The sequence below is a fragment of the Periplaneta americana genome, chromosome 3 (genome assembly GCF_040183065.1).
Source record: "Periplaneta americana isolate PAMFEO1 chromosome 3, P.americana_PAMFEO1_priV1, whole genome shotgun sequence".
Lineage (NCBI taxonomy): Eukaryota > Metazoa > Arthropoda > Insecta > Blattodea > Blattidae > Periplaneta > Periplaneta americana.
In genome coordinates this window covers 194,754,047-194,778,241 of record NC_091119.1, presented here as the reverse complement: position 1 = coordinate 194,778,241, position 24,195 = coordinate 194,754,047, and the positions used below count along the sequence as shown (strand labels likewise).

The 24,195-nt window shown below is 34.6% G+C and overlaps 1 protein-coding gene across 6 annotated transcripts in view; it reads left to right on the top strand.

Moving 5' to 3' along the window:
- The window catches only part of LOC138696931 (uncharacterized), a 191,957-nt gene that overhangs the window by 148,210 nt on the left and 19,552 nt on the right, over positions 1 to 24,195 (top strand). For all 6 annotated transcript variants that reach the window (XR_011331490.1, XR_011331491.1, XM_069822429.1 and 3 more), the window contains 10 exons: positions 1,780 to 1,935; positions 6,306 to 6,413; positions 7,997 to 8,176; positions 11,344 to 11,445; positions 14,527 to 14,593; positions 14,824 to 14,965; positions 17,143 to 17,290; positions 19,519 to 19,649; positions 20,953 to 21,100; positions 23,511 to 23,614. Coding sequence is in view for 4 of the 6 variants with exons in the window: in XM_069822429.1 (XP_069678530.1) it covers positions 1,780 to 1,935; positions 6,306 to 6,413; positions 7,997 to 8,176; positions 11,344 to 11,445; positions 14,527 to 14,593; positions 14,824 to 14,965; positions 17,143 to 17,290; positions 19,519 to 19,649; positions 20,953 to 21,100; positions 23,511 to 23,614 (1,286 nt within the window). In the remaining 2 variants the exon portion in view is untranslated. The remainder of the gene's footprint in view (positions 1 to 1,779; positions 1,936 to 6,305; positions 6,414 to 7,996; positions 8,177 to 11,343; positions 11,446 to 14,526; positions 14,594 to 14,823; positions 14,966 to 17,142; positions 17,291 to 19,518; positions 19,650 to 20,952; positions 21,101 to 23,510; positions 23,615 to 24,195) is intronic.

The window sequence follows — 24,195 nt, the reverse complement described above, 5'->3', positions numbered from 1 at the left end:
AGTCTGCTGTAGGGCATTCTTCTGACATATCCATACTTTAGTAATAGTTTTTGTTCAGTTTCTTCAAGAATAATTATTATTACTTTTACTCTCGCGAAATATATTTACCGGTATTTAATTCCACAACAATGGAAAATACCTCCTACATTATATTCACCTAGATGTAGGTACCAGTATGTCATTTTCAGTAAGATTAATATTGCTGATACCACAACCCCAAGAGGAGTAGTTTCTACTCCTCTTGCACAACCCTATATAAGCTTTTGAGCCACATATATCACGGAGCAATTTATGATGAAATTAATTGAAATAAATCTGTGATATAGTTTTTTGAGCTTAATGAGTTTAAAATATTTAAAGAAAAATTTTTGAACTGCCGTTCCTAAAAGTAAGTCACTCTTTTAACAGTGTTTAAAATAGACATTACACTGTAGCATGCGAAAATACTTTTAACACTAATTCGAAAAGTATTTTAACACTGCTTTTCAGCTGTTTGCGCTGATTGTCAATTTTCCCACCAGATGTTACACAACAGCAAACGCAACTGATCAATATAGTGGTTCAAAGAATACCAAGTCTACTTTTAAAAGTGGCTGATTTTGGTTAAAAAATGTACACAAATAAAATAAATTGCTTCAACAACTATTTCACTAATAACTATATAAACAATTAAACATTTCTAAACACACATCTTCATCTCAAACAGCAGAAATAACTAAAATGCTCTCTCAATTAATATCACTCAATAAAAGAATTCTATTCCAATGGATACCATCCCATTGTGGAATCCTGGGAAACGAGAATGCGGATGCTTTAGCAAAGAAGGGCAGCACTGCTACTTACAGACCTGTTACTAAATCTACGTATTACTCTGTGAAAAGATTTATTAAATCTACATACTTAGACTTCAACAAACAAAATTTGATAACACAATCTCAAGGGAAAAAAATGGAACTCTCTGCATCATAATCCACAGTTAATTCCCGATTTACCACGAAAATCATCTGTAGCTGCATTTAGATTGGCAACAGGCCATGATTGTTTGGCCAAACTCCTGCATAGAATTGGAATATATCAGTCCCCTAACTGCCCACTGTGCAACTCAAACCAAGAAATGAATTCGGAACACCTCGAAATCTGTGCTTCAGTGGCTAACCATATTGGAGTGCAAGAGGTCAAATGACTTTATTGTCAAATGCCTGGCATTAGAAAACAACAACAACAATTAAAAATTAAATGTAAAAGTAAAAAAATTTACGGGACACTCAGGTTTGAATCAGGGACTTCTCGATCTGTAATCCAATGCTCTATCACTGAGCTGTACCACCATCTTCTTTCAGCCTGATAAAGTTTCACTTTTACAAGGACACATTGATTTTATTTTGTTTGCAGTTTGCTCCATTCGGCCTGCAGCCTACTTCCACAAATGCCGTATCTTTACTAAAAAAATAAAATACCATTTTTATCTCTTGTATCGTAAATAAGTATGAACGACTTGCAGTTATGCACTGGGTTATGTTAGAAGTATCTCGATAATTTTATATTTTTTGTATCTTTCAGAAGTAGACTTTTGGGTATTCTGTGTGCTGGATTTGGTCCAACGTTTCGAAACTACAGATTCCAAAATGTTAAAGATGTTAAGTTCCGGTAAACAGTGAAATATCTAAAAATGTGATCTCAACACAGTCTATGTGAAAGTCTAAAATATCATATTTTATATTTTTGTTCTTATTTCCTCAAAAGTGGAAAATTATAATGAAACATTTGGAATTGTTACAGTTGGAGGAAGACCGCATCATTAGCAGTGGACGCACAAAGATTCCCGGAATGAGAACTAGAATGGAACTTGCGTGGCAGAAGGAGCGTGAAGAACAACATCGCCTGCTCCAGGAGACCTCTACATTGGCCAGGGATCTTAGGCAGACTCTGTTTGAGGTAGTGTTGTTTATAAATGACATAAGGTTAGGGTATCTGTTTATTATACTCATTATGAAACAAAATTAACTGTTGGGAATTGTAATGTTGACATGGAGTTTTGTAATATTTTACTTCCCTCCCTAGCAGGATGGTCAGCAGCTTCATTATCAGATAATCCACAGTGTGCCGGCACCTATTGCTAAACCATCCTTTTGTTAAATTTCAACAGATGCTGTACAATTTTCCAACAACCAATTATTTTTTTTTTTTTTTACTTTTAGGTGCCATATTAGTTGTTATAGCAGTAATACCTGCTTCAGAACCAATGCATATAACAGAGGTCTGCATCAGATGTTTTCGCTTGAGCGCCAAGTAGTTCATAGCATAATCCGATAGGTAGCGCACATGCATGATGGGTAAAATTGTCGCGAGCGATAAATCCTCGAACGGTATAAGCCGAGCGTTAGGCATTCGTTCTTGTTACAGTGATGAACTGTGTAGTAACATCATAGATGTTTATCATTTCAAAATTTTGCAGTGTTTAACTAACCTCTCCATAGTACAACTACAAAACTTGCTTTAAAATGTACCGGTAATATAAATGTTGTAGGTAAATGTTTTTTTTTTTTTTCCACACAGGAGTGATTTTGTTTTTGCCACATCCGATAGATGTTATTGGATGTAAATGTAATTATTATAAACGGAGAACACAATCACGATAATGCAAGAACCGTATCAAGTTTTCTAGTAATAATAATAATCTCTAATAATTAGTGTATCAATCTTTGCGTCTGTAACAGTTATGCAGCATGATTATTCGTTTTATTATATTTTCTGTGACGTTATCTCTGTACTAATATTGATATTAATCTACTGCTATATCAATAATATTTTGTAAAACGTTTCTACATTGTCGCACCATATAGGCGGAACACTATGTATAAACCTATTATATTATATATGTGGTAAATCAAATATTGAATAATTATTAATTAGCAATAATAACTGTATATCGAAGTTTTTCATACTATTTTATTTATTAGGCCTACTTATGTTACAGTTTTGGTACATTCCATTAGACTGTTCCATTAACATTTGTCATAAACGCAGAAAATAAAGCCTTATTTTTACCGTGTGGGCAAAACATGTGTACCGGTATCTTATCTGTCGCCTTCCATACATGTCGGTGAGATGACCTTGTACTATGCTTCTATTTATTACGAGCGTATCACGACCGATCTTATCTCGCTCGAGAGTGCGACATTCAATCAAGTCCAAGCGAGCGATTTAACTCCAATGCAGCACTCTGGTATATAACGCCTTGTTAAAAACAAGAGTTCTGGTACAAATAGATTTTGAAGCGTCGAATAGGTGGCTTCATCTTCTCCATTAAAATTTGTAGCTCCATAACCTAAGGATTTATAAAACGAGAAAAGTGGACATTTAGCATCAGCACCTGCTTCATTTTGGTTGGATAGTAGGGATTCATCAGTGAAAATTTGAAGCCATTCTTTCACAGGGAATCTATTATGAATAATTTCCAATGCTAGCAAGTTTAGGACATCTTTTGGAGTGTCACTTTTCTTGTTATCTTCAACCAGGTCCGGATAATACTGTACTCTATTTCTGTTGTTATGTAGAGTTAGTTTTATGAATTATTCAGTATTCAGTATTCTTATATTTGTTACCAATAGACTTGTATACAAGTTTCTGACATTGTCAAAATCTTAAAGCTATATAAAATCTTAAAATCATAAATTAGTAATAGTATAGAACGGCCCCGAGGTTCACTCAGCCTCCTATAAAATTGAGTACCGGGTCTTTCCCGGGGGTAAAAGGCGGTCAGAGCGTGGTGCCGACCACACCACCTCATTCTAGTGCCGAGGTCATGGAAAGTATGGGCTCTACCTCCATGCCCCCCAAGTGCCTTCATGGCATGTTACGGGGATACCTTTACCTTTTTTTTACCTTTATTAAAACTATACATAATAACTAAAATTAAGACAAGTACACAAACTACACCAATACATAAACAAATTACATCCAAAACTTCAATACACACAAGAACTTGAAAACAACAACTCCATAAATTTCCTAGACATCACCATAACAAAAATCGACAACAAACACACCTTCAAAATATACAGAAAACCAACCACCACCACCACACACATACACAACACATCTAACCACCCCACACAACACAAACAAGCTGCATTCAGGACAATGGTACACAGATTACTCAACATACCCATGAGCCAACAACACTACAATGAAGAAGTGAACACAATCAAATACATAGCACAAGAAAACAGATACAATCCAAACATAATAGACAACATCATAAGAAAGACAAAACAAAAACTTAACAAACACAAAAACACGCAAAACACAACACAAACACAAGAAATACATCACACTAACATATGAAAACAAAAGCACACATAAGATCGCATCTTCATTCAGAAAGCAGAAATACAACATAGCATACAGAACAGAAAACACACTACAAAGACATCTCAAGGCACAAAAAACACAAACAAATAAATACGACCACACAGGTGTATACAAACTCACATGTAATAGTTGCGACAAGTTCTACATAGGACAGACAGGTAGATCATTCCAAACACACTACAAAGAACACATGAAAGCAATAACCAGAGGACACAATACATCTATATACGCCGATCACATAACCAATGCTAACCATACATACAATAACATAAATGCGGACATGGAAATCCTACACATACAACCCAAGAACCAAAAACTCAACACATTAGAACAATATGAAATATACAAACACACTAAAACAAACCCCGATCAAATTCTCAACACACAGATCAATTTCAGTACACACACACTATTTGACTCCACTCTTCAACACCTTTCAACAATCAAACACATCCACATAACAGGCAGAGAAGTTCGAGATGATGCCGTGATCTAGTAGGCTCTGAGGATGGTGCATGAAGCACTGAAACAGCTGTAAGCCGCACAAATCTTACATAATTAACACGAGTAAGTCCACTAGTTAATCAATTAATTAAAATTAAAGATTACAATGAATTACAAAATGATTGAGAATAACAGCTATTTACAATGAACTAAACGTATATTGACATTTTGTAAGATAGGTAACTGAAAATCATAATTCATAGTCTGTTTATTGCGTCCTGTAGTCATTGATGGAATTCTTCATACCCCAGATGATGATGTACAATATGCAGCTACACTACTCCTAAATTTAGTCTTCATTCAAGTACTCGTGTAATGGGTAATAACATTTTTCCTGTATATTTTTAATAACTACTATTTAAATTTTCGTATTCTATGTATTTCTTTAATGTGCTGGGGTAACCTGTTGTATAATTTGAAGCCAGTACATGTAAAACATTTTTTTATACAGTGAAGTTTTATGTGAGAGAGAGGACAGATCGTTTTTGTTTCTTGTGTTGTGTGAATGTATGCTAGAGTTTTTCTGGAAGCTGGCCAGGTTAATTAGATTTTCTTTACTTGTTGGGAGATTTATCTTTTTTTCAATATCATGTGTTATAGAGAGAAAGCTTTCCTGAGATTTAAAGTTAACATTTTTGTCTTTGATGTTCACTTTAACACTTATAAAAATATAAACTTTATTAAAAATTAAAACTTTAAAAAGTGTTAAAATTATATAAAAACGCTAAAGAAAGGAAACAAAAGATAGATTCAAAACCTACACCAACACAAACAAAATACACCCAAAACTACACTACATATTAGAAATCGAAAATAATAAATCCATAAACTTCCTAGACATCACAATAACGAAAGTATCTAGATAACAAATATACTTTCAAAATCTACAGAAAACCCACAACAACAACATACGAAAAGAATAAAAAATGTAGCATGATATGACCTAAAATTGAATACAAATAAAGCAAAAACCAGGTATACTTCATGAAGGTAACCCTACCACTATTCTTACCTTATTCACTATTGATACTGGTTTCAGTATCACTATCATCTTCTACTGCAGCATCACTTCCATTATCCTCTACTGCACAATCACTTCGATCATCGTCATCATCTTCCCACAGGTAGTCGTTGAAAATGTAATGCCTAAATTATGGGGGAATTTTTTTTCCTACATATTACTATAAAAAATTTGGATGCGTGCATTATGCGATGGCGTCTATTACATGAGTAAATACGGTAATTATTTTCTGCACTTCTCTTTTTTTTAACTATGTTTTATTTAACAACGCTCGCCAACTGCTGAGGTTATATCAGTGTCAGAATTTTCTCCCGAAGGAGTACTTTTACATGCCAGTAAATCTACTGAAATGAGCCTGTCGCATTTTATGATTTAGTTAGCTATTCAACACAACTTTGATTTTCAGGTTGAGAGAGAAAGAGACAAAGAGCGATTGGAAGCAAAGCGACGTCATGATCAACTCAAGAAGTCAACAGAAGAGGAGCAAGAAGAAAACAGGAAGAAAGTTTCGGAGGTTAGTCCAGTTAGAAATTTGTAATTTTGCACGTAATAGTTCAATAAAACTTAATTTTTAATTTGTGGTTTGAGACTTCATGGCAGTTCGTAAATCTTTACCATGTAAGATTCAACATAAATCACAGTGGCGGTTCCTCGGGGGAGGGAAGGGAGGAACGTCCTCCTCACATTTTTCTTCTTTTGAAAGTAAATACCAAATAAAATATGTGCCTTGAAATTCAAGGAAGATTCGATAATTTTAAGTTCACAGCTATAAGAAAACCTCGGTTGATCGAGTTTTAAACGATGCACGCTAATTTGCTGCAAGAAAACTGTGAGAAAGATGCGAGATTGTCTGTGTGGAGGAAAGTCAATCCATTCCTCCTTTACTGCAGTTAACACACATAGACAACAGCGCACTAGCGGCCAGAAAAAGAAGCAGAGTTTTAAAGCAAGTAAATGAACGGAGAGGGAGGAGATCCTCCTCTGAATCAGCGCATGGGCGGGAAATACAGAAAGCGACTGGTCGTGCAGCAAGCAAGAGTCCGTGGATAATGGACTCTGCAGCGAGCTCGCTACTGCTGCCATCTAACGATCTTGCATTCAACCAGATTATAACACATCTAGGAGGAGGCACAATAAAAAGTTTTAACGCAACGCTATGAAAGACACCATATAAACTTTTTTTTTTAAATTATGAATCAAAAATATTATTCATTGCACTTTATATAAGCTACTATTCATGGTTTGAAACTTTCAAGGATATTTAAAAGTTAAAGTCGGGTTTATATAAAACAAAGAGGAAGTAGTTCTACGTTAGTATCGCAGATCTTTTTGGCCCCTGAAATTCACTTCCATTCATTGTGTACTAGACAGGGCAACAGCCAAGTTGTCAGTTTTGTACAAATATATTTGAAATTGAAAGTAGTACTCCAAACTACATTATTTTTAACATAAAAAATTAATTGGCCACCGGCAACTTTGAACAATAATAGTAGTATGACTTTACAAGAACTGATATTCTTCAAAAGCATGTGATACTGAACTTTTAAAATGTACATGTGGCAACATGTGGGTTTTCTTCAGATTATTTCCCATTCCCATTTCCGCGGTTCCGGTTACGAGTTAGTAGCTAGTCTCTTCCAACGTGTGTGCTGCTTTAGTGTGCTCGAAAAATGCTGCGAGGTGAATTTCCTTGTAATTGTTAATTTGTGCAATTATTCAACAATGAATGGAAGTGAAAACATAATATATTTTGGAAAATTTAGGAAACTCAGTTTACAAGAACAGATTATTGCTATACAGAAGGGAAGACCAACCCCAACACTACCTGGTCTTACATGTATGCATGTTGGCTAATTTGTAGCTTGTTTCATTCAAGAAGGTGTCATTTCGTCCTGTTACCTTCTTTCCTCCTCTTAAGAAATACGCAGGAGCCGCCACTGGTAAATCAGTAGAATATTCAGCCAAGTATGCTGTATAAAATGAACAAAATTGTTGCAAAATGTTCAAAACGTAAAATGGGAAAGTATGTATGATCTTCATGATCATGATTGTCAATGTGGCGTCCAAGCAGTTCAATGAACTCGGTCTGCATTACAGTTACAATGTGATCTCCTTGAACTCCGTGACGCCCATGCCAAGCTGAGGACCACCAATGAGAAGCTGCGTCGAGAGAAGGAGCGCAACGAGAAAGAACGTGAGGAACTTAGACAGCTGGCCTCAGGCAAAAGACGTGCAGAGCAAGACGAGGAAAGGAGAATCAATATTCTGCTGGAACAGGTGAGACGTGAACATAAAAAATCCATTACTCAGAATACAAAGATTTATATTAGTATTTGTATGTTGAGGTTTTGTCTTCACAAGAAGAAATAGAGTCCACACCTGTGGAGTAATGGTCAGCATGTCTGGCCGCGAAACCAGGTGGCCCGGGTTCGATTCCCAGTCGGGGCAAGTTACCTGGTTGAGGTTTTTTCCAGTGCTGGATCCCGGACTCATTTCACCGGCATTATCACCTTCATCTCATTCAGACGCTAAATAACCTAAGATGTTGATACAGCGTTGTAAAATAACCTACTAAAATAAAAAAAAAATAAAATAAGAAATAGAGGATATAATATCATTTCAAGAAAAAGAAAAACAGTTTTCCAATAATCAAGTAATTATAAAATCACCACAAATTCTCCAAGTTTCATTTACCAAAAGTATTGTTTGGCCTTATAGACCGAAACATTGGCGACTTTTTTATATTAAGCCCTGCATTTTGTTATCGCATGTTTACAATAACATGTTTTATTTAAGTTACTCCGAAGATAAAAACCAAAATGATGAATATTTTTACTAGTATTCTTCGACGGAAATAAACCAACCGAAATCCCACTCCAATTTAATTGGATTGAATCTTAACAGTTACGTGAGACATGAGAAATAATGAAACTCAAACTGCTCTTACATTTAACGAACTATTCGCCAGTTTTATTCACTCCACCCCTTTTACGAAAAAATTCTATAAATAAAGTAAATAAATCGTAATTAATAAAACAACATTAAACTAATAATATTCTCTGTCACATGGCAGAACTAACTGACCAAATCACCTCCGCTTGAAACAGATTAAGAGAGGAATAATAGAACATAATATAAATAATGTTTCTGTCTCACAAAAGTGGTCAATATAGCTTACAAATAGATTATTGTATTACTGAGATTGTGTTTTCTGTTCTCTTTTTCAACTTTATTTCATGACCGAAACATTGGCGACTTTTTTATACTAAGTCCTGCTTTTTATTATCGCATGTTTAAAATAAAATGTTTTATTTCAGTTACTCTTAAGATAAAAACCAAAATGATGGATTTTTTTCATGACTTCATGTTTATATTCCGTCGATAGGCTATGATATAGAATAATTTAGAATTTTTTTATGCTTAATAAGGTAATGCTTTACTGAGATTTTGTAATTTCTACAGTTCTTATTGTATCATGAAAATTTTATATATCAGTTAGATATTACTAAAATATATGTGGCATAACTTTTTTCAAATATTTATATAGAAAAATATATCTACCACAAAAATGTTTTTATATCTTTTATTAAAAAAATAATTTATATTTTAGTACCGGTAATAATAATACTTACTTACTTACTTACAAATGGCTTTTAAGGAACCCGAAGGTTCATTGCCACCCTCACATAAGCCCGCCAGCGGTCCCTATCCTGTGCAAGATTAATCCAGTCTCTATCATCATACCCCACCTCCCTCAAATCCATTTTTATATTAAGTAATAATAATACCAGTGGTAATAATAATAATAATAATAATAATAATAAAAACAACAATAATAATTTATTTTATTTTATTGGTATTTATGTGCTAGCCAACAGCAGTTGGCCAATAAAAATTCAACACTGTTATACAGACAAAAACAGTAATACATTGTACAATATGTTTACAAATTAATTACATAACAGTGATAGTATTATAAATAACAATAGAAGAACAAAGTTTACAAAAATAATAATAATCATCGTCATCATCCTCTTATCATGTCCTTTCGGAAGATCTATACCATTCACCTCTGTCTTCTCAAGCTTTTTTTCCTATTTAATTCATCTCACTTGTATCCCCGTTCTTAATAATTTATTTTATTATATTTTATTTTATTGATATTTATATGCTGATCAACAGCAGTTGGCCAATAAAAGTCCAACACAGTGATGCAGATATAAACAGTACAGTAATATGTTGTTGTTGTTGTTGTTGTTGTTGTTTTCAAATGTCAGGCATTTGACAATGAAGTCATTTGACCAGTACAGTAATATAAATTGTACAATAGTGTTTACAAATTACTAGCATAACAGTGATAGTATTACAAATAACAACAGAAGACCAGAGTTTACAATAATAATAATCCATCTTGAATCTTGCGTACACTACTTTTAACACTTAATTACAAATGATTGATGAATGTTTGATGACCCAAAAACCAAAAACTCAACACAATAGAACAATATGAAATATACAGACACACTAAAACACACCCTAATCAAATTCTCAACACACAGATCAATTTCAGAACACATTCACTATTTGACTCCATATTTCAACAAACACACACACCCTTACAACAGGCAGTGATATCTAGATAACGCCATAATCTAGTAGGCTCTGATAATAGTGTGCAGTATACACTGAAATAGCTGTAAGCCACACGTGCTTACATAATTAACACAAGTAAAGTTAAAATGTAAAAACTCTGATTTGCTGTAAATTCACTTTAAAGTTTATAATATGCATTCGGAATATAGTAATCACTTATATGGGATAAATTGAATTTCAAACTTAGAATAAAGATTCTAGATTAAATTTAATCTTCGCTGCAGTATTCCTCAAGAAACCGTAGATTTTTTGGCACCATATTTAAAAAAATGAAGAAAATGTTCAAAATTATTGACCAAAAACTGAGTAGCCGTCCCCTTAAATAGTGTTGTGGCTAATTATTTGTTACTTCATCAAAAATTTAAAAAATAAATAAATACCGTGAATAAAAACTTCGATTCTAACCTCATGGGAAGTGTAAACCTAGGGGTATTTTTCTAACTTTTTCATTAACTTCTTAAAGAATGACCGCAATCTGGTGAATGTGATTAACATTTCATGACCGTGGCAATATCTTTGAAAAATATTGGAGTGCAAGAGGCCAAATGACTTTATTGTCAAATGTCTGGCATTAGAAAACAACAACAACATTTCAATTAAGTTTTTCCGTCTTCCCCTGTCGGGATTAGCAAGATTCTACTGTAATTTGTTAAATATCTCATATCCACAACTTTGCTGCCCCTGCACTAAAATACCGGTATCTAAAAATGATACATGTACCATGTGCTTTTGTAATCCTCTCATGATTTAGTTGTAATATTGTGCTATTTAAGTACTATTTAATATTTCAGGTGGATGAACTGATGCGTCTGGCTCCCGACTTGTTCCTGCAGAAGTCAAAACCAGATTCATCGCTATCACAGGGAGTACCTGTGGCACCTAAAAGACTGAAGGTATTTCATTGAGTTTGGTGTGTTGCAGTGGCATACACAGAAGTTTGTCAAGGGGATCAAGGGGAGGGGGTATTATTAAATTGAGTACATTACTATTATTACTATTACTATTATTATTATTATTATTATTATTATTATTATTATTATTATTATTATTATTATTATTATTACATTCTGAATCTTGCATGACTTCATGTTTTTATTCCTTCGATAGGCTATGACATAGAATAATATTTAGAATTTTTTATTGCTTATTAAGGCAATGCTTTATTATTATTATTATTATTATTATTATTATTATTATTATTATTATTATTATTATTATTATTATTATTTACGGTAGGCCTATATTTATTAATATCAACAAAATCCAAATGTTTGTGAATTGAGTGCCTAAACAGCGGTATACTCTAAACTGATCATTATAACGTAGAAGTTTAGATGTACAATGTTATAAATAAAGTCGAGAATTAAGCTCTTGTATCTGATGGACAGATAGACATTGCTTCTCAGCAGTTCTTGAATGTTTGAACTACTGAGTCTTCACCATTCCGTGTTTTAAAATTAGGACCACCTTGAATAATGGTATTTGTGTAGATTAGGTTGCTGCTACACATAAACTAAAGTAAAATGAAGTAGGCTACAGTTTTTCCTAACTGTTGTAAATTTCTCGTAAACCATTACTTTTTTCCTGTGTATGCAGGGGCATCTGAAAACCCCTTAAACTTAAAGTCATTACATTTTTGTTTTTATGCTTCTGGAAAGTAGCATTAATTCTTATTGCTTTTCTATACCAAAAGGAGAATAATATAAAAAAACTTCAAGATTTAAACTGTTGTCATTCTCGATTTCAAAATATAAAGCTACAGAAACTCAAAACCCAACTAGTAAATCATCGTTTATTTCTTAATCTACTTACTCTATTTGCTTGGATGGAGCTGCTTAAACAGTTTCATTCCAGTTTTCATTCATAGCTTCCTGTCCAACAACTGGTCCTTCACCGCAAACCCAACATTCTTCAATCTTCTCTATTTTCCACTTTCCTCTTAGTGTCCGCATATGATCCATATATCTTAATGTCGTTTGTCATCAGATATCATCTTCTGCCGCGAACTTTTCTTCCGTTCACCATTCCTTCCAGTGCATCCTTCAGTAGGCAGTTTCTTCTTAGAAGTGACCTAGCCAATTCCTTTTTCTTTTCCTGAACAGTTTCAGCTTCATTTCTTATTGTCTGTTTATTTTACATGCTCTTTTCTTCTCCATATCCACGTCTGAACAGCATTATTTAAAAGCCCAAAAATAATTTAGATATTTAATTTTTGTTTTATATTACAATTTTATATTATACAGGGTGTAGCAGGACCTCACCAACAAACTTCGAGAAATAATAGGTCACACAGAGAGGATCACTTTTTGTTAAGGAACATAAGCTTGATGACACTTCCTTCATGATTTATGGATCCTTTTTAGAAGCTCATTGGATATGTTGCGTAAGTGTGCGCCTAAGTCCTTATCATCTCTGTTACACTGCTGTAGTTTGTTATTGGTCTGTGTCAGTGGCGGTTCCTGCATATTTCTTAAGAGGAGGAAAGAAGTTAACAGCACGAAATGACACCTTCTTGAATGAAACATGCTACAAATTAGCCTCCATGCATACATGTAAGACCAGATAGTGTTGGGGTTGGCCTTCCCTTCTGTATAGCAGTAATATGTTCTTGTAAACTGAGTTTCCTAAATTGTCCAAAATATATTATGTTTTCACTTCCATTCATTGTTGAATAATTGCGCAAATTAACAATTACAAGGAAATTCACAACATAGCATTTTTCGAGCACACTACAGCATCACACGTGTTGGAAGAGACTAGCTACTAACTCGTAACCAGAACCGTTTTACGGAAATGGAAATGGGAATGGGAAATAATCTGAGGAAAGCCTATATAAAGTGCAATGAATAATATTTTTGATTTATAATTAAAAAAACGTTTACATGGTGTCTTTCATAGCGTTGCGTTAAAACTGTTTTTGTTATGTCTCCTCCTAGATGTGTTATAGTCCGGTTGAATGCAACTCGTTAGATGGCAGCGGTAGCGAGCTTGCTGCACGACCAGTCGGTTTCTATTTCCCGCCCATGACTGATTCAGAGGAGGATCTCCTCCCTCTCTGTTCATTTACTTGCTTTAAAACTCTGCTGCTTTCTCTGGCCGCTAGTGCGCTGTTGTCTATGTGTGTTAACTGCAGTAGAGGAGGAATGGATTGCCTTTCCTCCACACAGACAATCTCGCATCTTTCTCACAGTTTTCTACAGCACATGAGTGCGCGTCGTTTAAAACTCAATCAACCGAGTTTTTCTTATAGCTGTGAATTTAAAAATTATCGAATTTTCCTCGAATTTCAAGGCACATATTTTATTTGTTATTTACTTTCAAAAGAAGAAAATGTGAGGAGGACGTTCCTCCCTTCCCTTCCCCGAGGAACCGCCACTGGTCTGTGTGATGCATCTTCAGTCCGTCTTACCATCATCCAACAAATCCACCACAGACCTGCCATGCTTGTTCTGAGTTGGATGATAAATGCTGAGAAGGTGTCAAAAATGTAATGAGGTACTGTACAGGGCGTGTAATTTTAACAGCTGTTGTAAATTGTCAGAACATGCATGGAAAATTAAATTTCATTTCTGTAAAAAATTACCGGAGTTCTGACTTTTCGGATGCATAGCTCCTCAAGGACGTGTCATCGAGCATATGTTCCTTAACAAAACATGATCCTCTCTGTTTGATCTATCATTCCTCGAAGTTTGTCGGTTAGGTCCTGTTAAACCCTGTATTTTCGTTTTTACATTTCTGTAGAGGTACCAGTACTCCATCAATTTTGACATTAGCTATCATTTCACATGATATTTAGATGATTTTTATCCGATTTGTTATTGCATTTAATTTATTTCTCCAAAATTATTCTTTGAACCGCAGCTTTATAAAGTTGGATAGAAAGAAATGATACTAATTCTGTAATAGTACAGTAACTGTCTATAAAATTACGTTAGTAATGATTGTCTATATACTAAAAAGGTTTTTCCTCATAGGGTCCCAAGTCTCGAGAATCGTCAAGAGAGTCTTCACCACAGTTACAAAGGAAAGAATTCCAGAAAGGTATAATATTATAAACTTCTTATTACTGTAACTCTGAATAATACATCTGTGATCTCTTCCTACTCACAACCAGATGTTGCTTGATCTCACTTGAAGAAGAGAGAACAACTAAGTATCCGACATTTTTATTTTTGTATGTTCAAATTAACTACTAAAGTAATTCTGATATTACCTGTTTTAAATTTTCGTATCTACGACATATATCAAGACATGTTCATCTTCACTTGTAGAAACATCGGTAGACCGCAAGGTGCAGCTACAGTCCACAGTACAAAGACTATCTGAGGTTACAGAAGAGTTGAGAAGATTTCAGAAACTTAGTGAAGAAGATAGAGAAAGGGAAAGAGCAAAGAGGTCTTTAGGATTGAGAAGGTCTGTACAGTCTTCGGTATTTTGTAGTAAAAGATTATTACATAGTATTTTTATTCTTTCTGCAAAATTTGCATTTATTGTTGTTATATCTGCATGGCATGGCAGATACAGAATTTTTCGTTTGCCAAAGAGAGACTTTGTCTATTCAGCGCTTCAAAATATTGTTTGACATTAAATTTTTTTGTACATGCCACAGTGTAATACTGTTAACAGATATAAATACCGTAATGATTTTTGTATATACAGGGTTATTCAAAAAGAAGTATCAGATTTCAAACATTTATTTCTTCCAAACTACGAAAGATAAAAACACAATTCCAACGTTCCTGGACAGACGAAAGTTTAAATTTTGAACAGTCCAGGTAGAAGTTCCAATCACGGCCGCATTGGCGCTGTTGCTTGTCATGCGCGACCACATTGGCGCTGTTGATTGTCTGTACTAAAATGGCGACACAACAGGAAAAAGCATTTTGTGTGCTGCAATTAGCAAAACTAGAGTCCATTATTGAAGTTCAACGTGCTTTTCGCCGTCAGTTTAATAATGACTTCATCTTCATGCAAGATGGTGCCCCGCCTCATTTCTCTAACCACATCCGACGTTACTTGAATTACACCATTCCAGGACGTTGGATTGGAAGAGGAGAAGAAGATCAACTTCATCGCCGGTGGCCTCCCAAGTCTCCAGACCTCACTCCTTGTGATTTTTATCTGTGAGGTTACATAAAAGACCGTGTTTTTATCCCCCCTATGCCTGACACTCTTGAAAGTCTGCGACATCGAATTGTTGAAGCTGTGAATTCGATAACTAGAGACCAGCTGATTCGTGTGTGTCAAGAAATGAGCCACCATTTTGATATTTGTCGTGTAACACATGGTGCTCATATTGAATGCATACAACATTGAATCTTTCTCTGTCCAGGAACATTGGAACGTTGGAATTGTGTTTCTATCTTTTGTAGTTTGGAAGAAATAAATGTTTGAAATTTGCTCCTTCTTTTTGAATAGCCCTGTATTTGGAATATTATTTACGAAGTGCCAGTAATATTAGTCTTTCCTCAGTGCTATGATTTTAGTTTCGGTGCCTGTTATAATAATATTACTTAAATGTTCATGTGTAAACAATAAAATTGTAGTGTGAAAGATCGAGTTAAATATTGGAAGTCACCAGAAGTGTCATTTCATGTCAGTATAACAATATTTAGGTAGATTATAATTATTGTGATACAATAGAACAATTTATCACGGAACAATGAATAAACTACCGTACTTAAAATTTTATTTTATTTATTTGGGCTTCGAATGAACCCATTTTTAATATTACACAAAATCGCTAGTAAACCCTATAAAATGTATATTTAGAACTGTATTACTTTACTTGTTAAATTTGTACTCTTAAGTGCTAATAACTGTAAAGACATAGGCTTATATTCGCATTCCTATCATAGTTATGTTACTTTATTGTAGTGTATCCTTCATTACCGTATAACCTTGAACTACATTTTATTAATTATAAATATTTATGTCTTGTTTTATAATATTCTGTATTCTGTATACATCTAAGCCAGCGTTTCTCAAACTATGGTCCGCGGACCACCTGTGGTCCTCGAGGTCTGTTCTTATGGTCCTTCAAAAAAGACAGAAGAAAAAATAAAATTCAAACGAATTGCCTATTACACTACAGCTTAAAATCTCAGAGTTTGGAAATGACACATGACAATCGAATATCACTTTTTCTCCCAGTACTGACATTTTATGAAATTTATTACCCTACCCGTCTATCGACTTCCCATTCTACTCTCAGCAGCAAAAGAGGGATTTAAACACTATATACGTGGTGTTTCTCGACATCTTTTCCCTGCACATCTGGCGCCGCGCCTGTAACCCAGCCAGGGACCATCCGAATTCGTAACAGAGGACCAAAGTACCGAACCTTAATTCAATTTTAAAATATAAGTACCGGTATACTGGCATTAAAATATGCTACGAAAATGATACATTTGCTTCCGAAGGGAACAAAAGTAAGGTGGTCCACAGAACTGTTCTGACTTTAAAAAGCGGTCCCCACTTCAAAAAAGTTTGAGAAATGCTGATCTAAGCCAACGTGTTAAATTCATATCTCATCTCTAATAGGAGTTAGTAGTATTAATTAATTAATGATTTCTTTATGGATTTTATAGAGCTGCATCGACAGAATCCGACAACCCACCAGATTCATCACTGCGATCGAAGCCACTGGGTGCAACTCGAAGTGCTGCAAGTGTACAGAAGAAGGGCAGTCTTTACCGAAAATCCCTTTCCTTGGAGCAGACAAGTGGACAGGACCAGGTATATTTCGAACCGCCGAATTTCATCATTTCATTTGTCTTTGTTAAAGGGGGGGGGGGGTTATACATCTAGCCAACTATTTTTACACAGATCAGAAAAAGTTTGCACACTAATAGCATAGTCTATAGACTTTTTTTTTGTATGTAAATTGTTATTATTATCAGATGTGTTTTTTTTTTTTTTTTTTTTCCAAGAAACACAATTTCTGAAGAACCAGTGGTTCAATTTTTATAAAATATTGCACACACATTCTTCTCTGTATTTCGTAGAGGTTGATTCACGATAGAATACTAAGATAAATAACCTTTTCTTCACGGGAAATATCATGTGATAAAAAATTACTCGTTTAGTACTAAAATTTGAAAAAAAAAAAAGATAAATATACCAGTAACTTTTTTTTTTATTTTATTGGGTTATTTTACGACGCTGTATCAACATATCAGGTTGTTTAGCGTCTGAATGAAATGAAGGTGATAATGCCGGTGAAATAAGTCCAAGGTCCAGCACCGAAAGTTACCCAACATTTGCTCATACTGGGTTGAGGGAAAATCCCAGAAAAAACCTCAACCAGGTAACTTGCCCCGACCGGGATTCGAACCCGGGCCACCTGGTTTCGCGGCCAGATGCGCTGACTACCAGTAACTATTGGCTCTGTGCGCTCCAAAGTGATTGTTATAATGTTAACTACAAAACTAATACTGATAAACTAGCAAAAAAAGGCACAAAATTGTATCAAAATCAAACCTTAAGCACCCAAACATTAGCTAACAAAATCAAAACTAAATCTGAGATAGAAATACTCCATAAAGCCAATCAGAACTCACAAACTTATAGTCTTCTTATAGTCCCGATATTTCTTAATGTGTAAGTTATCTCTGGTCTCTCAGAGTAATTTGTTTCGTTTCGTTCAGAATAACTAACGGACATATTAAAGGAAAGGACCTTTAAAGAACGGACAGTGTAGAGTTTTAATACAATTTACTAATTCATTTAAAGATATTTTAAGTATAGAAAAGAAAAACGTTGGATTGAGTCTATGACAGACCATTTGGTTTACGAAATACCAGATCGACTACAATCCTCATGTAATTGAACCATATTGACGTATTCTGCTTCCTGGAACATGTTACATTCAATTCTTCTATCGCTAGCTTTCACTTTTGCCGTCACAAGTTTCAGAGGTTTTAAACGTGAATGACAGACGCTAAATAACCTAAGATGTTGATAAAGCGTCGTAAAATAACCAACTAAAAAAAAAGAAAAACAGAAACGTGAATGATTACTGAAGGCAGGATTCGTGCTTTTAAAGGTGCTTCTGTGGAACATTCTGGTTCATTTGGTGTTTCGATCGATTACATATTTCCGTTTTAAAGTAGTTTTAACTATTTAGAACATTCTAGAATCACCTGGAATCATCGGAGTTTGTAATTAAAGAGAACGAAAAGAAGAACTGGGGATCGAACATTCACAGGCAGTCGAAATATTCATAGAACCCATTACCGGTAATCTAGCTGAGAGCCATTAACTCCCTTGAGAGATCCACGTATTAGAAATGAATGTTTATTTCCTCAAACATTTGGTATGAATCAATACATTAACCAGTTTACCATCTATGTTTATTTATTACTAGCTAAAAGCATCCAGCATTGCCTGGGTTTTCCTTTTTGCTTCAGACTTAAGGAGATCTCAGCAACTCAAGTATAGAAAAATAAAAAGAATTACTGTCTTTACTAAGCTTTCCTCGTCCCTAAAGATAAATCTTTATATAGCGTCACTTACAAGAATTAATGACATTCTTAGCCAAAATACCTACCAAGATTAACAGAATTTAAAACAGCTGAAGACCAAGCACCGAAAAGAAAAGATGATGTCATGTATCTTGCTGTTTTTTTTTTAAATTATCTTTATCTTGTAGTTTAGCTAAACAAAAACATCCCCTCGGTCCCTTTACATCCATGTAGCATAGACTCAAATGTTCTACATAGATCTAAAGCTGTACTGACACAAATTTAATGTATATAATTCCTGTGAAAAGTGTCCACCTCTAGTCGTGTTATGCGTGATGCCTGAAACAATTTATGAATGTCTTAAGTCAGACACTCTGTACACGCTCTTTATGCACTCCTTATAATGTCCCTCCAATGTTCAAAGAAATATGACAGCTCTAGCTACAATACCTTTTTATTCTTGCACATTTAACATGATAATGAGTATTTTTATTTCCGCAGTATAATATATGGAAGGGAGATTCAGACAATGAAGGCAGTCTTTCCAGTCTTCAGTCTCTGGAGGCAGGATCAGAAGCTCTGCCAGACAGCAGATTCTTTACTCTTCAGAAGCGAGAATCCAGCATGGACAGGTCAGGTTTTATTTCTAGTAGAGATGAATAATTTATTGGGAAGTTCTTAAGATTCCTCATGTTCACTCATTTTATTGTACAAAATTAAAAATAATTTTCTCTTTTAAAATAATTCTTAAATAATATATTAAAATAGAACAGCTCCAGCTGTGAAGCTTGAAGTTACATAATATACTGGTAATAGAAGAATTACGACTATTTAATATTTAATGGATTAATGACTAGCATTGTCTGAAGTATTCGGTGAATTACACATTTTATAATGTCGCATGATCTTTGTTATAATTATATATACTTATAGAGAAAATCAACTTCTTTAATATCGACATTTTTCCACTAGATTAATTAACAGTTTTGACGCAATAACTACTGATGTAAAAGTTAGTAAATGCTTGTTGATTTTATAATAATAGTACTAGTAACAATAATAATAATACTTACTTACTTATTGGCTTTTAAGGAACCCGGAGGTTCATTGCCGCCCTCACATAAGCCCGCCATTGGTCCCTATTCTGAGCAAGATTAATCCAGTCTCTATCATCATATCCCACCTCCCTCAAATCCATTTTAATATTATCTTCCCATCTATGTCTCGGCCTCCCCAAAGGTCTTTTTTCCTCTGGCCTCCCAGCTAACACTCTATATGCATTTCTGGATTCGCCAATATGTGCTACATGCCCTGCCCATCTCAAACGTCTGAATTTAATGTTCCTAATTATGTCAGGTGAAGAATACAATGCGTGCAGCTCTGTGTTGTGTAACTTTCTCCATTCTCCTGTAACTTCATCCCTCTTAGCCCCAAATATTTTCCTAAGAACGTTATTCTCAAACACCCTTAATCTCTGTTCCTCTCTCAAAGTGAGAGGCCAAGTTTCACAACCATAAAGAACAACCGGTAATATAACTGTTTTAAAAATTCTAACTTTCAGATTTTTGACAGAAGACTAGATGACAAAAGGTTCTCAACCGAATAACAGGCATTTCCCATATTTGTTCTGCGTTTAATTTCCTCCCGAGAATAATAATAATAATAATGATAATAATAATAATAATAATAATAATAATAATAATAATAATAATACTTGTACTTATAATTATAATGGATAAATAGAAGTTAAATCGCCCCATTAATAACACAAAACCTTACTGCAGTGAAACAATATGTCATAAATCCCATTCATTGCTCAACAGAAAATGTTTTTAAAAATTTATCTAGCCAATCCCAAACTTTGTGTAATTTAGAGACACTCTCTCTGTATATTAAAATGCAATTCTAATTGCATGATTAATGTTGCTTCCACAGCCGACTTTCTGGAGGTTCCACCCAGAGTGAAGTGGTACATTCGACAGAGAAGAAGAAAAAGACGGGTATTTTGGGCAAACTGAAAAAGCTCACAAAATCTCGCAGCATTGATGACGGAGGAGCAGAGTTTGCGTCGGGAATGTCTCAGGTGAGAGACTGTTAGTTTTCGACAGTAGGCCTTCTATATATTATTACATGCTGCTAAAGACTGGTTGAACACTTACTGAAGTTCGTACAAGACTTTTAATACTACATGACAGTAATAAATGTTTTCCATTCTTGAGTCACCACTTTAAACTAAGCAATAAAACTCTCTAATTATGAAAATTCCAAATTGTGGAACATTTGATCTTGAGTCAGTTCTCTCACTTGTCTGTACATGCTTCAGTAAATTCATGACCTGCAGTAGAAGAGTGTAATCCGAAACTCGCTCAGTCCATTTGGCCATTTTATGATATATATATATATATATATATATATTTTTATATATATACTGGGTCTTCATTTGAAAGTGTGTCATGACGTCACTGTTGATGAGTCAGCGATTTGAAGCGAGTTTCAGCTTTTGTGTCAGAGAAGTTGCCTATTAATCAAGGCGTTCAATCTGAACTTGAGAAGTGTACGGTATAACTTGAACGTCGTAGCAACAGATGGCGGTCTGTACGGTCTGTGTGCTACCATAACCTCTTTCGAACAGTGTTTTGCGCGGCCAAGTCGTACGCAGGGTATTTGTTATCATCGGTTGCGTACGTCAACATTCCATGATACAAATCAAATGCTCCGTGTCCATGTTGACCGTCGAAGTTAATGTCAACAAATACGTAAGTAATCGTCTTAACCCTCTCCCCATATCCCGACAGTAAGAAAAAACTCACCTCAGTACATGTTTCGAAACAGTTCACATTCCTGCCACTACCGGCGTTACCGTACATATCGGTAAGTACTCTTCAGAATGAATGCCATACTTGCTAGGCAACTCCTCTAGCAGATAAGTAATACACCTCTGCGGAAGTGTAGGAAGATTGAATTCTCTAGGCTCATCGACTAGCCACATGACGGCATACAGCGAGCCATGACACACTTTGAACTGAACACCCAATATAATTTTTTGAGACGTGTATAATTGTATTTTAAGTTCATGTTGAATCTTTCGTACACTACTTTTAACACTTGAATATAAACACAAACTACACCAATACATAAACAAAATACACCCAAAACTCTAATACACACTGGAACTTGAAAACAATAACTCCATAAATTTTCTAGACATCACCATAACAAAAGTTGACAACAAACACACCTTCAAAATATACAGAAAACCAACCACCATCACCACACACATACACAACACATCTAATCACCCCATACAACACAAACATGCTGCATTCAGGACAATGGTACACAGATTACTCAACATACCCATGAGCCAACAACACTACGATGAAGAAGTGATCACAATCAAATACATAACACAAGAAAATGGTTACAACCCAAACATAATAGACAACATCATAAGGAAGACAAAACAAAAACTTAACAAACACAAAAACACACAAAACACAACACAAGCACAAGAACACAAGAAATACATCACACTAACATACGAAAACAAAAACACACACTAGATCGCATCCTCATTCAGAAAACAGAAATACAACATATCATACAGAACAGAAAACACACTACAAAGACATCTCAACACACAAACAACACAAACAAATAAATACAACCACACAGGCGTATACAAACTCACATGCAATAGTTGCGACAGTTTCTACATTGGACAGACAGGCAGATCATTCCAAACTCGATACAAAGAACACATTAAAGCAATAATCAGAAGACACAATACATCTACATATGCCGAACACATAACTAATGCTAACCACACATACAATAACATAAATACAGACATGGAAATCCTACACATACAACCCAAAAACCAAAAACTCACCACACTAGAACAATATGAAATATACAGACACACTAAAACACACCCTTATCAAATTCTCAACACACAGATCAATTTCAGAACACACACACTATTTGACACAACTCTTCATCACATGAATGCACCCACACAACAGGCAGCGAAGTTGAGATAGCGCCGATATTAGTAGGCTCTGAGGATAGTGTCAAGTAGCACCGAAGCAGCTGTAAGCCGCACATGCTTACATAATTAACACGAGTAAGATCGCCATTTAATCAATTATTTGTATTTTAAGCTTCTTTTCTTCAAAAACAATGCCATTCTTTGTCTAAACGTTTGTGTTATTTTGCATGTCGCTTGAAAAATCGCTCAGTCCATAGATAAAAAAAAAACTAGACCAGTCCTTTCATGAAAATGGCCTGAACGCGTTTTGGAATCATACTTTTCAATTGCTAAGAGGTTTTCTTTCATTTGTTGAAGGTTTCACATTTCTATCTTGTTTCATTGCTTTCAAAACTGCACCATGACTTCATGGACATGGTGTATAATAAGCTTCAGTTTTGAATTTAAATTTACTAAATATCTGTGAGTAGGGTTAGATAATGTGTTTGATATTGTTTTTCAGGGAGGTTCTGGATCTGACATGAGTTTAGGAGATAGCAAGAAAGACATGAAAGGCAAAATTACTGGCATTTTCAAGAAGAGTGGTTCCACATCGAGGGGTGGCAGGTATGTGACTCATCTAATATTGTAATTTGTTCATTCAATACAAGTCTATGAATGATTGCATGCGGAGAACAAAACATTTTCTGTGTAGTAAAAGAGAGACTTGAAAAAAAAAGTCTTCGTACTTAACAATAAGTAGAAAACAAAATGTCATATGAACGTCTAAAGAACATTGTTTAATATTTGTATTTAATTATTTTTTTTACCCAGAAATAAATAATTGTATGGATACGAAGCCCTTGCTGAAGTACAATAATACTGCGAAGCATTTAAGATTTACTAGTGGCTTGTGCAGCAAATGCTGCAAACTAAGTTCATTAGACGTTCAAATAAACATTTTTCAGATTTATTTTCAATGAAGAATACCAGACATTCTGAAAGTTATTTGCTTCCATAATAATGAAAGATAATCTCTCTCGAGCCAATACTGAAGAGAACCACGCATATAAATATCTACACCACACCGCCATTAAATATATGAAAAAGACCCAACCCCACTTGATTAATAATTATAAAAATATTTGATTTTTAATAGTATTATTAGCTTACGTAAGTTTTATAGCTTTCAGTAACACATACTATAT